Source organism: Urocitellus parryii, chromosome 9 (genome assembly GCF_045843805.1).
Source record: "Urocitellus parryii isolate mUroPar1 chromosome 9, mUroPar1.hap1, whole genome shotgun sequence".
NCBI lineage: Eukaryota > Metazoa > Chordata > Mammalia > Rodentia > Sciuridae > Urocitellus > Urocitellus parryii.
The window spans coordinates 84,071,580-84,087,940 of NC_135539.1; the positions used below are offsets into that span (position 1 = coordinate 84,071,580).

The 16,361-nt window shown below is 50.6% G+C and overlaps 1 protein-coding gene across 3 annotated transcripts in view; it reads right to left on the bottom strand.

The window, feature by feature from the left end:
• Positions 1-369: 369 nt before the first annotated feature.
• The window catches only part of Slc35f3 (solute carrier family 35 member F3), a 249,550-nt gene continuing 233,558 nt past the window's right edge, over positions 370-16,361 (bottom strand). For all 3 annotated transcript variants that reach the window (XM_077802608.1, XM_026412916.2, XM_026412907.2), the window contains 5 exons: positions 12,368-12,587; positions 6,809-6,934; positions 4,891-5,083; positions 4,101-4,190; positions 370-1,328 (listed from right to left, as the gene is read on the bottom strand). In XM_077802608.1, the coding sequence (XP_077658734.1) occupies positions 1,093-1,328; positions 4,101-4,190; positions 4,891-5,083; positions 6,809-6,934; positions 12,368-12,587 (865 nt within the window). In that variant the 3' untranslated portion in view covers positions 370-1,092. The remainder of the gene's footprint in view (positions 1,329-4,100; positions 4,191-4,890; positions 5,084-6,808; positions 6,935-12,367; positions 12,588-16,361) is intronic.

The following is a 16,361-nucleotide window of genomic DNA, read 5'->3' on the forward strand; positions in this document are numbered from 1 at the left end:
AACCCCATCCCTCTTTACAAATCTATCACAGATAGAATTGTCTGGCAGACCTAAGTTGTGTAAGTAAACAGCCTGGTGCTTAAAATTTCATAAAAAGGTTTGCAGATTCAGTAAATAAGTTTTCAGTCTGGTCTGGAAGTAAAAGCCACCCGTGGCTCTTTCCACATGGTCTACCTTAACAAGCGCGTTGTGCCCCTCCAACCAGGCTCCTCGGACATTGGTCACCAGCTTTGTCATTTTTTGTACACACACACACATATAGTTTTTTGTTTTTTTTTCTAAAGATTTTACATCTAAATTATAAGACGGCGCCAGTGACTTAGAATGTCACCTTGGGTCACATAGGTAAAGACAAAAATTCTGTAGAAGGCACTGTAAATCCTCCTGTATGATCTATGAAGACACAGAGAGCAGGCCAGCAAAGGCTGGGCTTCCCTTTCCCCTTCGTGACCTGGTGCAGGCCTGTCCTCTGATGGTTGTCATGTCCATTATCCTTTTCTGCTTCACTTCTTCTAATGCCATTGTCCTATCTACCCATCCTGCCACCCATCCACCTATTCACCCATCCACGTAACCAACCCTATATCCATTGACCCTTCTATCCATCTGTCCACCCAGCTACCCATCCACTCATCTATCTGGATTAACTGACAGTTGTCTTTTGGTTCATTGAAATTCCTTAAAATTAAGAGTACAGCTCTGGTATAAAACAAAATATGACCTACTGTAGCTGAAGAATAATCACAGTGTACAATGTCATTTTCAGTTGCTAAGATTCGAAACATTTGCCCTGGCTTGTTAAGCACACCTGTCGTCAGAAACAATCAATACAAGGCTCATGGTGACCCGCTTTACATTCATTGGGAAAGCGCTGAGGTTTCTTCTCTTCCTTATTGAATCGGTGCCCTTGAGTGAAGGTCTGATGTGGAAAAGTGCAAGCAAATTGGACATGCCAATAAATACCGTAGGACTTACCGCAGTTACCAAAACTGTACAGGTATGTACACCTTACCCAACCGAGGCTCCTCCTGTCAGGGACAGGCTTCCAAATCATCACTGTGGGGGCAGCCCCAGAGTCCCAGAGGAGAGGCCCTAGCGCGCAAAGGAAGGGCGAGCTCTCCTGCTCCTGTTCTGGGGTCCTGAGCCCAGGTCAGCCCCGCCCTCCACCGTCTCCTCCTTCTTCCTCACTTTGAGGTGGGTGAGCAGCTTGATCAACCAGACGTCCCACTCCTCCGGCAGGAGCAGCAGGAGGAAGCCCAGGCCGATGATGATGATGGCAATGACCCGGACCCCGTTGAAGACGATCTGACTGGTGTAGTGATCAACCACTGTTGGAGACAGAGCACTGGTTACTCGGCAGCAGGAGTGTCCTCCTGGACCATAGACTGCTCCTGGCAGGATTCGCTTCCAGGAGGCTGGGGTGGCCTCTAGTACATCACTTGAACTTTCCCAAACTGTGTCCTGAGCCTTGCACTATACTTCACCTCCAAGACTGACTTGGCATCTGAGTTAAAACATTGATTTTTGTGTGTTTAAAAAATAAATAAGGCCAAGTGCAGTGGTGCACGCCTATAATCCCATTAGCTCCGGAGACTGAAACAGGATTGCAAGTTCAAAGCTAGCCTCAGCAACAGCAAGGCCTTAAGCAGTTCAATGAGACCCTGTCTCTAAATAAAATACAAAATAGGGCTGGGGGTGTGGCTCAGTGGTGGAGTGCCCCTGAGTTCAATCCCTGGTACACCCCCCACTCAATCAATCAATCAATCAATCAAGGGAAGTTGGAGATATATGTGTATTTAGATGGAAATACAGCAAAACTTTGTTGTGACTAAGTCTGGGTGTGACTTATTTTTGGTCTTTTCACAGTGTCTATAATGAAATGCTTTATTTTTATATTTTAAAAACATTAATTTACAATCTGTGCATGTGTATGTACATGTGTATCTACACACACAAACACACATGCACACACACATAGGTTTTAAAGACCAAGATGATAGATGCAAACTCCTGTTATGCAGTGGGCATCACTTGGTGCAAGGTCCTTGTGCCTGTGGTATCCTTGCTGTCCAAGCACAGGGCTCATCCTGACACACATCCAGTGAGAGGACAAAGGGAGAAGTGGGTTCACATCAGCTCCTGAAGCTCCGACTGTCCTCCCCTTCCCAGCCTGATGGTGCTCAACCACCCTGTGCTGTTTTGGGCTTCTCTGTCCTTTTCCTAGACTGGGCACATTTGGAGTCTGCCTTCCCCAGGGCATGCTGCCTGACCCACCCAGGATAGAGATGTGCACACTTCACAACTAAAGTTTGTATAAAGTGACTCCCTGGACAACTGTCCACCCCTGGCACTGGGGGCTCGTTCCTCTGCTGTCACCCCTCACTTGCTCCACTCCCTGATCCCCCTCCTTCTTTTCCCTCCCTGACTCCACTACATCTAGCAGGTGGTTAGAGAAAGAGTAAGAGGAATGAAAGCTAAACCTGAAAAAAAATTCTAGTGCCCTTTTATGGAATAAGATGACACTTTTATCCCACCATAATTCAGAAATACTTTGATGCCAGCAAAGTGTTCTGCTGATTCACAGGAGGTGGGGCAGTTCTCCCTGCCAGTCTCAAGGGCAGACCTCTGGGGGGTCCAAAAGGCAGGTGATGGCTCTTCTCTGAGAAGCTCCTAATCAGCAGGTTCTTGTGCTTCTCTCCTCCAATAAGGAATTGGATTCCTCTGCTGACCCCTTATTAAACCTCTCATGTTGCAGTTAGTAATATGAAATGATTCTCACTAATCTTGCGAACACCTGCTGTGGGATGGGACCAGAATAAGTTTTAGGTAAGACTCACCTAGAACATGCCTTTTGCCATAAGAACCTCATATGCCTATAAATTAAAGATGCAAAGAATGGAGGGGGCTGTTGACAAAGTACCCTTCAGAAGCCGGTGCCGCTGAATTGCTTCTCTGCCAAGAGCCCAGGTGCTGCTGCATCTTCAAGTACTGTCTCATGGATTATTCCATCTGACCCCCGTATGGACTGAAAGAGCCAGGGCAAGCATAGCCTTTGTTTGTAGGGGAAACAATGAGCTAAGGCCCAGATGAGTGGGGACCACTGAACCCCAGAGGGGCTATGGTGGCGCAGGGCTGAGCCCAGTATTCTGCTGCCTCCTGCAGGCCACATGACACTGCTGCCAAGTGGCTCTCTGGAAAGTGCTGGGGCCTTGGTGAGGCATGTACAGAGCTCATGGGTCAGGGTGGTGAGGACTGAGTCACAGGGACAGGCCCAGGAATTGAGAGCTGATTGGCCTGCACTGGTATAGGCTTGGTTCCCAGGAATCCTGGCCCTCTGGGGCCTGGACACAGAGGGTTTGGGAGATACTTTAGAGAAAGCTGTATCAAGGCTGAGAGAGTGAGTATTCTGGAAAGGAAGGAAATCAGGGCTTCTCTGGGAGGAGATGCAAAGGGAGGTGTGGTGTGAGGCCAGGGCTGGGAGCAGGTGCAGAGGGAGGTCTGATGCAAGGCCAGGAGATCCTGGGAAGAAACCCCCAAATCCAAACCAGCCTGAGTCAGGCAAAGGAAGGAGGTGAGGGCAGGAGAATGCAGGCTTTTGGATGGGTGACCACTGTGTGAAGGCCACAGCCCAAGGGCTATGCAAGTCGAGGTGACAGACAGAGGACTCTCTCTCTTCCAGGAGGTGGAGGACAACAAGGTTCACGCCTCTTCAGCTGGACAACAGTTTTCTATGTCACACCCTGAATAAATTTTCTCCTCCAGAAAGTCACTTGCAAAAATTAAATTTTTCTGCTACATAATTTTCTGTCTATGAATAGATTGATGATATTCATCTTTGCTCCCACACCAGTTAGAATGGAGACAGCTCTAGAGGTTCTGTATCTTGGTGTGGCATGTGAACATCATGGAGACAGCATTGCAGACACAACAAGCACCAACATTTTACTTAAGTGCTTTTCTTTCTTTGCAGAAGTTTGAACATGTGTCCTAGACCAGGCCCAGAGAGACTATGTATGAGAATATATGTGTAAATCCCTGAGTCCAACTGTGTATATGTGATCGTGACAAGCAAGTGTAGAAAATCATGCATATAGTTTTACCTGCATTCACAGGTACACTGAGGACAATTCCAAGAGACATCAGAGTGGGATACGTCACGGCGATTCCAAAATTTAATACAATATTGAATGCTGAAATAATTTGGAAAGCGGGAGTTACTCACAATTATACTTGAAGCGCTGCAGTGGGCCTTCCCACTGCCTGCCTGACCCCAGTTTCTCTGATGACCCTTTGCTGGGACCCAGTGAACTTGGGATGAGTTACAAGCATCCTGACCACTTAGCCCCCTCTTCCCTGATCTCTGGGGAAGGGAAACGGAATTCAGAAAGGTGACCAGTGAGGAGGCTAGAAAAGGCCCTCCAACTGGCTTTGCTTTCCTGCCTTGCTAGCAGTACTTCTGGGATGGCTGTATGGGCCAGGGCTCTGGGATGGGGTTTTGCCTGCTTTGATGTCACCGCCCATTGAGTGACAGTGATTAGGAAGATGATATCAGCAATAATGCCGACTGGTCTTATTCACTGAGCACCAATACCTAAGCAGTGCCCTAGGAGCTCCACTGGCACTGCCTTACCAACCCTTACTACTTACTACTCACAGGTCACGGGCAAGGCCCTGGGCTTACTGCTCAGAGTGCCAGTGGGCACTGTTGCTCTCACAGTGTCTGCAGTTCTGGAAAGATGCACTTTATGAAATGCAAAGATCTGGAAAAGCAGCCAGGACACTGGGGTAGCAAAGAGCACTGTGATCCTGATTTAGGATGCAGGCTTCCATGGAGTCCTGTCTGTCCTTCATGGTTTTCTGGGGATTCTGGACAGGGTGGTGGCCACTTACTCAATAAGAGGACTGAAAATCCACAAAGGTTTCCCCATGGAATGTCCTCAAAGGAGCTCCAGTATTCCACCTTAGTGAAGTAGAGCAGGACGGGGATGCAGGTGATAAAGATGATGTTAAACACACCCAGAATGGACAGGAACAAGGCAGCTTCCCCGAACTTGGCACTGCCCAGCAGGAGCTTGAACAGAACCTGCAGGAGAGAAAGGCAGGTGAGGGCCTCCTGAGACCTCAGGCCTCTGTGAGCGGAGTGGCGCACCTGGAGACCAGGCTGCCCGTGTCTTAGGACAACTCTACGCCCCTGGGAGGTCTGTGAGGGGCAACGGGCCTGTGCACTCCCATTTCAGTGGTGCAGAGATGGACAGCCTGGGTCCACCGAGAGCATCTCTGGGGTTCCCATGTCTTCACACTAGGTTTGAATGCTCATGACACCACATCAAGTGGAGCTTCCCTGCCCAACCTCTCAGAGGCCCTAAAACTGATCCCTGTCCCTGGGTAGCAGGGATTAACAACCACTGCCCCCACCTCTCAGAAGAGCTTTGGCTATAAGGAAATTTTCTCTTAAGTAGAAGTGGAGAGATTCTGCTCATCTGTGCCCTGATCACCACCGCTGTGACAGAGTGGCATGGGTTTAATGGAGTCAACGAACTCTTACTTCCTGCCCTGCTTGTTCAGCATCCCAGGCACAGAAGCCGGGAGAAGAGGCACAGAGGTGGCTGGATGGCCAGACTCCATCCAGCTTGCTTGGTGCTGCAGGTCCAGTTTGAGTCCCTGCCTTGCATTGCTGCGCCTGGACCTGCTTTTTCTCCTTACCAGCCGTCCACAGCCACACGTGCAGGAAGTACAGGAAGGGGAAGGAGCAGCTCCCAGCCTCCCCTGTGCCCCCTAGCTGAACTCCAGGCGGTGGGGGAGATAGAGAAGATGGAGGCCTCCCTGCAGGTGGCCTTTCTGCACATCTGCTCCTCATGAGCATGCAGCTCATTGGCCAGAGCACAAGCGTGGCCTTCTAATGTTTTCTGCATTGGGACAGTGGTGGTGAAGTCTCAGAATGATGCTGCGCTGTCACACCTGTTACAGTGAAGTGTGCCTCTGTGGGCAGCAAGGGCAGAGAGCTGATGGATTAGCATATATAAAATCACTTCGCTTTCCACAAATCACAAGGCCTGGCACTCAGCACAGGGACCATTTTTCCTCGTGACTTTCTACACTACTCCATTCTCTGAGATCTCGCTTCTCACTGAGTCCTTCAGGCCAGGCTCCCAGCTGGGAGGCCTGAAGAAGTTTGCATTCTTTACTACATGTCTGAGGAGGAGGCAGAGGGAGAGAGGAGGATGAGCAAAGAGCAGCCTGGAGGCTTGAAGGAATTGGGGTGGACATGGCAAGGGACGCTGGTGTGGGAATAGATTGTTGCCTCTAGACCTACAGCGGGGAAGGGGTTTTCTAGGGGTTCCCACCATTGTGTGGAGAATCTTAGTCCCACCATAGTGCTGAGCTTGTGTTTGTTGAGCCCACAGATGATGACTAAAACACCTGGGAACGTGTGCTGAACAATCGTGGTGTGGTCAAGATTCATGTGATAAAGCTGCTCCAGGTCTGCACGTCCAGCCAGCATGGAACTTATCTGAGTAAACATGAGCCAGGCTAGAGGGCCCCACCCTTATCTGGACCTGTGACAATGAAGCTGCAAATCTGCAGATCCAGCCAGTGCCAATCATTTCATCCCAAATGCTGCAAACATGTACCACTGATAGAAAGGCCCAGAGGGCCAAAGCCAACAGTAGCTGTCCGCCTGGGGTGCACCAAAAATAAATGCCTTTCAGCAGTACCAGTGCCACCCAGGGTGCCCCAGAGTGGAGGCAGCACAGGAAACCAGCCTGCTAGGAGGAGTCAGGCCAGCTGGAAGCTCATCCACGCCTACCTTGTAGAGGGCCGACATGGATGCAGAGCCCACCACCAGGGCTATGCCAATGACAGAGTGGCTGTGGAATCCATCAGCGTAGGTCATCATCACAATGCCGGCAATGGCCAGGATGGCAGCCACAATCTGGATGGAAGGAAGAAAACAGTGGTCAGGACAGGAGGGGGACCAGGCGAGGGCCAGTGAGCTAGAAAGTCTGCTGGGTTTGGGCCAGAGGGAGGGAGGCTGTCCCCACCTCGGGCCTCCAGGGAGCAGCAGGTGGAGGCTGCTCATCAGAACTGGCTCTGCTTGGAGGGGCACTTGTTTTGCAAAGGTCAGCCCGGCCAGAGGACCTGAGATGGGGCAACCAGGAGTGGCCACGTGGCTTAGCTTCAGGCTATGGCCGTCATTGCAATTCTTGGAGACCTAGTGATCCTAATTCTGGTGACAAGTTATTTGGCCATAACGAGGCCCAGGAGACAATCTGGAGTGTCACCTGGAAGCACTCCAAGTTCTCTCTCACCTTTTCCAATGCCTCATGTGACCTTGCTTTTTGTGTTTTCATACTCAGCAGGGAAGGCACAGTGGGGTCAGTGGGTCTTGTTCCCACTCTACACGCCAGCAGCAGGGCCCGAGGGGGCATCACCTAGGTCCTAGGCTGTAGGCACAGCTTCTCCTTAGTGGTGCCCCACCCCCAGCTCCTCTCTGTGCTCCTGTCGAGACACAGACTTCTGGGATTGTGGGGAGCTCTCTGGAGATGGACACAGTGCTGCTGGCAGACCAATGGCTGTCCTAGGAAACAAGGGCCTAACCACTGGATTTGCCAAGAGTTCTGTCCCTCTTACAGATGCTTCAAAACTGCCTTGAGCTGTCCAAAGCAATGTCGCATGGCTAGGGTTTACACCAGAAAGGGTTTCCTATGTCTTTCCTCACCTTACCCTCATGGCAGGTAGATAGCATCTTTCGTCTCCTTTTGTAGTCATGAAAACCTAGGTGCAGAGAGGCCATGTAACCTGCCCAAAGTTGCATAGGTGGTGTGCAGGCACAGCTGCTGCTCAACAACAGGACTGTGTGATTGGCATGGCAGCAGCTACTGCCAGCTGCTCTCAGCTTTGAATTGAGGCTTCCTTCATGGCCGAAAGACAATTCTTAGGTCAGTGGAAGGTGGTGGTTGAGTCTCACAGCATATCTGAGTCACACACTTCTGCTGCAAACTTCATGCAGTCTTTTCATGTAATTCTATTTTGTCCATAAAACATGGGCCCTAGGCAGCTGGTGACTATCAGATCCCAGAGGAGCTCAGCCCTTGTTCTTTCTGGCTTAGTTCACTGGTGGTCGGCTGCTTTGTTCTGCACCATGTAAATGCACTATATTTCATATTCAAATGCTACATGGCCTGGGGATAACTATCCAAAGAGAGAAAGAAGCAGAGAGAGCAAAACAATAAGTGATCAGTTGAAGAACAAGAAAGGGACAGGTGGAAAAGCAGACAGACTCTGGGGTGGGCTCTGCCCCCAGGACACACGCAGAGAGAAGATACTGCTGGGACAATTCCTCCTGGCTGGGCATCAGAGGTACCAGCAAGAATTCAGAAAAGAAGGAAGATCTGGAGGGAAGAGCGGCCAGGTTTCGTGCCATCTGGAGTGTCTCCACGAAGGCCTGGGTCTCCCCAACCTGCAGCAGAAGTGTGGGGGTGAAGGAGAGCAGGAGAAACCTTTTCTGAAGCCTCATGCTCTCTCTTCTTTGCTGATTAAGTGATAAATAGCTAAAGCTTTTCCCCAGGTGGGACAGAGCAGAGGGCCTGGGCCAGGGCCCGAGGGCTCAGAAGTGAGAATGAGGTGACCACCCTGCTTTAGTCAGCAGAGGAACAGACACCAAAGTGGTCCCCGAGCCCTGAGGGTTTACTCTGATAGGCAGCACTGGGGACAGTGACCTCCTGGTGGTCCCAGCCTCAAGACATGGGCCTACGGACTCCCACTATCTGGGCCTCAGTAGCCCTCTGTAGGGGAGTCTTCAGCCAAGTGCTCGAAGCATCTCTCAGGGCAGAGCCGAGGTGGGAGCCTGCGTCTCCCTCTGGCCTGGAGTCCCTTGGCAGAGTGCGGGTGTGCACCTAATACCTAAAGTATCTGTTCTCTGGTGGAAACACTTCCCTGAGGTCCCAAGCACCTGTGCACACTCACCCAGGGCGCTATCTGTGTACAGATAAGGCTCCTCATGTCTTCCTTCCTTCCTGTCCCCTGCCCCCACAACACTCCCCACTGAACTGTCCTAAACTGACAGGCAGTAGCGGTGCCCAGCCAGGCAGGCCAGGGCCACCCCCTCTACTTCATCTGGGCATGATAGCTGGAGACAGGAGGAAGCGCAGGCCAGATGTCTGTCCTCAGGGTGCCTGCCCAGGGTGGGTCCCGTCGCTAGGGCAGGGATCTGAGTTCTGGGACTTGGGCTGGAGGGAAGCGAGGGAACCGCCAGCCTCAAGGAGGAGCTGAGGGTAACTGGTACCATACTTTTTAAGCCAGGGCAGCCGCTAGGCTGGCTGCAGTTGTGGTAGGCTACATGCTCCATGCCAAGCAGAAGCCATCTGGAAACTTTTTAGTTTGGGGCACTTTTGCAAAAGGGAAAGAAGACTAATTTTTAAATGAACTTTCCCAGCATTGGCTCTCCTGCTCCAGGAGTGTTCTAACTGACTCAAAAACCATCAGTGTTTGGGGGCAGCTGAGTGACCCTCTGTCTACCCCTGCTCCCTGCCCTCTGAGTCCTCCCACTCTGGGCTCAGGGCGCAGGGGACAGACCCCCCCCACACACACACACAAGGGAGTCAGGATCAGATGCTGGAGTTAGCATCCAGGACGGCCCTTTGTGAAGTACTTAGCACATCTGGATTGAAAATGCCAGCTGGAATCTGATTGAGATGGGAACTGATCATGGAAAGAAGGTGCTACAGGCTCAGGGCCTCGGTAGAAGACCTCTTGGCCCAATCTCTTGCCAATCAAAACTCCCTAAGGGTTCTCCACCTTCTGGCACTGGCCAGAGAATTGGGCAGATCCACCCACCTCTTCTACCTGAGAGGGACTAAGAACAACATTGAAAAAGCATTTACTGAGTTTTATGAGCCATACTCACGCTGCCTTATTTTATTCTCACAACTGTTCTATTAGAGTTATATTCTGCTGACTTTAAAAACCAGGTCATCTAAGGCTCAGAGATGTTTAGTAACCACCTTGAGGTCCAACAGCATATAAGAGCGGAGGCACGCCCCTCAGCCTTATCACCTGACTCTAGCCAGAGTACTTCACTACTACATGAGAACCTCTGGCCTAAGTCACATGTGAAAAGCACACCTCCACCAGAGCCCAGAAGCACACGAGGCCAACTGCTCATACAGACACTTCCGCAGCTTCTGGTCTTCTGGTGTCATAAGTGGCCAAGGTCTCCAGCATTATGAGGCCCATCTGTTTGCATGGCCTCCACCCACTGGTGCTCTCCTGCAGCGGCAGCCTTGATGACCGAGCAGCTGTCCGTCAGTCTCCTGCATACCTGACTCCCCCACGAGGTTGGGCCTCAGCTATGTCTCTCGTGCCAGTGCAGCTGGCTCTCAAGCTCGATGCTCAGCCCTTGCAATGGGGGCCAGCTCAGCTCCCTTCTGTCTTTGGAATTTGCCCCATGGAAGGTGCTAGCTAACCCAGAAGTCTGAGCGAACTCTGAGACACCACTTAGACATCATCTTGTACCAACATCACCATGTGTTTATTGGGGCCAAACTTCCATCTTGCAGATGTGGCCAGCTTCCTGGGCTGTTAAGGAGGACAGGTGGGAATGCTCTGAAACCTGAAGGGGGAGGCTGTTTGGTGACTGGCCCTGGACTTCTAAGAGGAGACTGAGACCTGCACTGTGTTGGCAAGTTACAAGTTCCCAACATCGATGCCTGACCCTGTGGGCCTGCATGTTTGTGCCAGCCTAGAGCTGAAGGCCTGCAGGACGCAATTGTGGTTTGCACCAGTCAACACAGACCCAAGTGCTCAAGTAGCCACCAGGCCAGAATGTAGCATAGTGCAGGCGTGCTGGGGAGCCCCCACCCAGGAAGAGCAATATAATGGAAAGGGCTGCCAGTGCCCACTGCTCTCTGCGAGGCTGGGAGCAGCTTGGGCTCTTCTGCACCTCCATTCCTTAACCTCAGAAAGGTTGTTTTCTTCTGCCAACTTCAGAATTCATCTCCAAGCTTCTCTTCCCAGTGAGGTGGTCTCATTGGGTATTTGCTTAGGACATCTGAATTATGCCCAAGAGTCCCATGAATCACCTTGGCTCTTTGCATCACAATACAGTCATGAAGGGCATCTGAGTCTTCAGTGTCAAGTCCAAAGGCCTTGGGGTGAGTTGCTGTGGGAAGCACCTGCAGTTCTTGCGGAGATGTATTAGATCATTTATTTGTTGAAGGCTTTTCTGGGTGGTAGCCCAGGGAGTGAGTTTTTATTCCAAAATTAACACGAAGCCTCAAAACAAATTCTCCCCCTACTAAAAGCTAAAAATACAACTGAGCAGTTGACTCATGTCCCTGCTGCTGTTTGAGTAACTTAGGTGGGTGTGAACCCACCACAGGGTGATGTCTCTGTTCCCAGGACCGTGAGGCAAGGACAGAGGTGGAGGCCTAGAGTCTGCCCCCACTGGTTTCCAGCATGGCTCACTCTAGTGGGGCTGCCCATCAAACTGGCTCTTGGCTTGGAGGTGGGAGGCAGGAGGGATGCTCTCTAACTGGGGGAGCACTAACTGGAGCAGCAGGGCCAAAGCTGTCTGGTTTGTGACAAGCTGATGATGGGCAGTAGCAGCTCCTAGCCACCAGAGGGAGCAGGCAGAAACCATTAGGATTCTGTCCAGGCGAAATGTCACCAGCTCCTTTTATTGGGGCAGGTTGCTCTGGGTTTCAGCTGGCATTTGATAGCACATTTGTCATACTTCATACAGTCGTTGTGCACTCTGACTGGCTTTGAATGCAATGCGAGGCAATCCAGGGCTAGCGATTTCCCTTGCCCTTCGCCTGTGGCACAAAGGAAGTGAAATCACCCTCTGGTTGGGCTTCACACAAGTGTGTCTTGCTCATTTGGGGTGCAGACACATGGGCCAGGCAAGGTCAAGGATGCTCACACTCATGGGCACTCAAGAGTACTCTGGGTTTCAGATGCATCCTAACCAGAGAGTGATGATGTTGGTAGGAAGCTCCAGGCTACAGGACACAAGTCACCATGCCATGTACTGCAGCCTGGAAAGCCACCATGGAGGGGCAGGTGAGCACACAGAGAGCAGAGCACATTGCTGTTCCCAGGCTGGGCCTTGGGCTGGCACATACTTTAGGGAATGCTTTGAAATGAAAGGTGCTTTAATGGAAGCTCATCTAGTATGGTTTGCAAGCAAGAAGGTTTGCAAGGCACACCATGAACCAGCCCTGCCAGGCTCCTGTTCTGCTATGAATCGGAAGGACGGTGGTCAGCAGCTAATGATCATGGTCCAGCACATGGAGCTAAGCAAGCCAATGGGCAGGTTTGGCTGACATGACTGAGTGAGGGGGAAGACAGATAATAAGGAACTTACCCTCACTCCCATGAACCTGTCCCTGAGAACGATCCATGAGAGCAAGAACACAAAAGCTTTGTTGCAGCAGAACAACACCGACACATCCGTAGTGTTTATTTTCTTTATTGCATGTAAGTACAGGTAGTTTGTGAGTGTCCAAAGAACACCAAAAGGGGCTGCCTTGGTAAAAAACACCTTCAAAGTCAAGCCATTGTCTCCAAAAAATCGACAGCATTCCCTAAAACAAGGAAAGAGAGGCAGTGTTATTACAGTCCTGGGTTGAGGCAGACCATTTGTTTTCCCTATACTCAGTTTTTCTTTTCTCTCTGTTTTTAGAAAATATGGCAAGGGGCAGAGTCTTTTAATTTAGTATCATTTTTAATAAATCTTTCCATTACAGCTCTTGCATCTATAGCTTTATTCTGTTGAGGAGAACGTGGTGCAGTAGCCTGATGTCATAGAAGATTCCTTCCATCCAGATGACATTTGGAAAGGATGGTTCTACATAGAAGGGATGTCGGGATTTTCTCACCTGGAGGCCCAATTCCATGGTGTACCATCCTTGGAGAAAAGGGGGCAGACAACACCCTGCTCTGAGTGCCCCCTCCTTATTCCCCAAAACCTAGCTCAGGGAACAACTTTAGAGAGGCACTGGGCCTGAAGGTCCACATGTGCTGTCTTGAAGGACAAGGCTCCCCCTGCACGCTGGGAATCAGGCAAGCCGCTGTCAACTGTAGAAAGCTGCTTCCCTGTACCTGCACCAGGACAGTTGCTCCCTGGGGTGCTGATCAGACAAGACCCTAAGCAAGCTCCTGCTGATGACGTCACAGCTTCTGCACCTGATGTGTGGAACCCCTCTGTCAAAGGGATGGATGTGGAGCTGAGGCACTGTGGAAGGGTATGGGTCACTCCTCCAGCTGGTTGCCACTGAACAGAATGTCACAGGGGGAAGAGGCCCTGCTTGGTGCAGCAGTGAGGGACAGAAGTGCCATCTGTTCAGCAGTCACCATTGGACTTTCCCTGTGTATTTCTCAGGGAGCATGGGCCTCATGAGCCCCCTTGGGGTATTTTCTTTGGTCTCCGGGGAACCCTTCCCACTGCCCTGGCACAGCTGCTCTGTGGACAAGGCACGTGGTGAATGACTGAGGGGTGACCTTTGAGTAAGAGAAGGAGTCACAAGAACTTATTTTGGGGGGCCGTGAAATAAGATGGATGTTGTGAACATTAGCCCCTGGAAATGTCATTTAGTCAGGCAGGTTGTCACTTCCCAGGCGCAGGAAGGCATTCTGGCTGTGATATGAAGAGGGATTACTACCTGAGTATTTTCTCCATGAGGCCACATTTAGAGTGCTTAATCCACCGTGTGGAACCAGGAGGAGCAAGCACATCCAGGTCAGTGCCTGAGGGGAAGCCACACCTGTAGAAGGAGGCTTTCAAGGCCACTGCAGATTCTCCAGAAGGGATAGCTGGCATTTGGAAACGTGTTTAAGAAGAGTTGAGCCAATGCTCCACATGCAGAAGGAGACAGTGGGAGCTCCGGGTCACACATGAGGAGAGCCTTCAGAACTTGGTCTCAGGGGACTGCCTGATTCCCAGCTGTCAGAAGCACAGAGCCTCACTCTGGTGGGGCCTGAGGGCAGATGGATGAGTGAGGACACGTGGCCCCTTGAAGAGGCGCGTGCAGGCTCACAGCCACAGTGAACCCAGCCAGGGTGAGTGGTGGAGGCCAGCTGGGCACAGCCAGCCCAAACAGACTCAGCCTCCCTGAATGTGCATAAGAGCAAAAGAACAGCAACTAATGGAGAAAACCAAATAAACTAAGATAAGAATGGTCCAGCCTTGGCCTCTTATTACAATCCAGTGTTCAAAGAGGAAACTTAAGAGTCAAAGTATTTGCTGACATTTAAATACTATAAATCCAAAGTGAAAAATTTTGTTCATACATCACCATGAGATATCCACAGGAGAAATAGAAAACTCATTAGGGAACGAGGAGAGGGCCTGGGCCCTGTGTGTGGAACCCGCCGCAGTTCTGCCACCCTTGCTGCGCTGATCTCAACCAGTCAGTACCAAGAAGAACGGTTATGGTCACTAAGTCCATCAAGAAACCAGTTCAGAGAGTGGCTTCCATCTGGCCTGTGTCTGTGCAGCGGCCCTCTGGCTGATGGACCTGCGTTTCTGTCTGCTGTGAAGCTCTCCTGCAGCACCTCAGCTGCGATATCTGTGGGGTTTTTCTCAAGCCCTTATTTGCAGAGAAGTCTTTGCTTCCAAGGGAGAGGGACCAGGTAGGATGGCTTCCTTCATGCCTGTGATTATGGTGGCTGTTAAGTGATGCCAATCCCTTGGGTAGGACCCAGGAGCATAAGTACTCTTTCCTGCCTAATGACAACCAGTGTCAGCTCTATTTCGAGGTTCCCCTTTGTAAGGAAAACTGTGAATAGGATTTCCAGGTCCATCTCATTCGCTCCTATAAAAATTAATTCATATTGCACAGGGGCCCTCCAGACCTGTAGGACAGCTTACTTCCTGTCCGAGAATCTGCATCTGACTCCTGCAGAGCCTGGTGGTTGGAGGCAGGGGAAAGAGGAGGCAGGCACAGACATGGTTCAGTGCTGACTGTCCCAGCCAGGAGAACAGTGGGTGTCCCATCCTGGAGTGGAGGGCACAAGACTTCTGGGCCTGGCATGGTTCTGTTGGATCCATGAGGACTCCGGCCAGGGAGTGACAGGTTCAGCTTGGGGATCTTTTTTCAATCCAGACCAAGATGCCTGGCCCCTTCTGGGTCACGGAGACTGAGCACTAAGGGGTGTCAGCTGGCTATCCTGTGCATGCCCTTGACTGCAAGGGGACCCAGGAGAGGTGATGAGCTCAGATCAACTTCTGCCAGGGCCGTCTGTTGCTATGCAAAGACTAGAGTGCCATCAGTGCTGTCCCAACAGACTGCCACTCAACCGACTGCACAGCTGAATGTCCTTTGCTCTTCGCACTCAGTGATGTTCTGGGCCAGCTGGAGGCCAGAGGCTGCCAGGCTGTTCTCTGCCAAGCCCTTCTGGTCCTATAACTGGGTCAGAGGCCAGTCTATATTCAGACATGTTTGTTTACAGTCCTGCACGTGCCAATTGTTCTTGGTATTTAAGCTGCATTGTTCAATTTAATATTTCATGAACCAAAGAAATATGAATGAGAAAGGAAGAGCTTTTACTATGAAATCTAAGTTGATAGCTTTGAGGAAGACAAAGAAAGCAGGCATTGAAATACTGCGACTATGTCATGTAGAGAATCTTGGTGGGGTAGGAAGGTCTGCAGAGGTCTGTAAGTCCCGTGCCCCTGTAGCTGACATACTGATGCTCTTGGTACTCTACAGAAGTGCTGTTGGGTCCCCAGCAATCAGGGAAATGCAAATCAGAACCATACTCCAGTCAGAATGGCGGTCATCGAGATACCATTAATGATAAGTCTTAGCAAGGATGTGGGTAAAAGTCACACTTGTACATTGCTGGTGGGACTACAGATTAGTACAACCACTCTGGAAAGCAGCGTGGAGATTCCTCAAAAGACTAGAAATGGACCCACTATATGACCCAGCCATCCCACTCCTTGTTATTTATCCAAAAGAATTAAAATCAGCATATTACAGTGACACATGCATACCAATATCAATAGCAGCCCAATTCACAAGCCAAGTTATGGAACTAGCCAGGGTGCCCGTCAACAGAGGAATGGATAGAGAAAATGTGGTCTATATACACAGTGGAGTTCTACTTAGTCATAAAGAGGAATGAAATTATGTCACTTATAGTTAAATAGATGGAAATGGAGAGCATCATGCTAAGTGAAACAAGCCAGGTTCAGTCAAGGGTTTAACGTTTCCTCTTACATGTGGAAGCTACAGAGAAATAGAAAAGGGAAGGATTTCATGAAAATAGAAGGGAGAACAGTGGAGTAGAGAAGGGAATGGGGAGCAGGAGCAGGAATGGGAAAGAGGAGGATCAGCAGAACAATTTAACCAAAC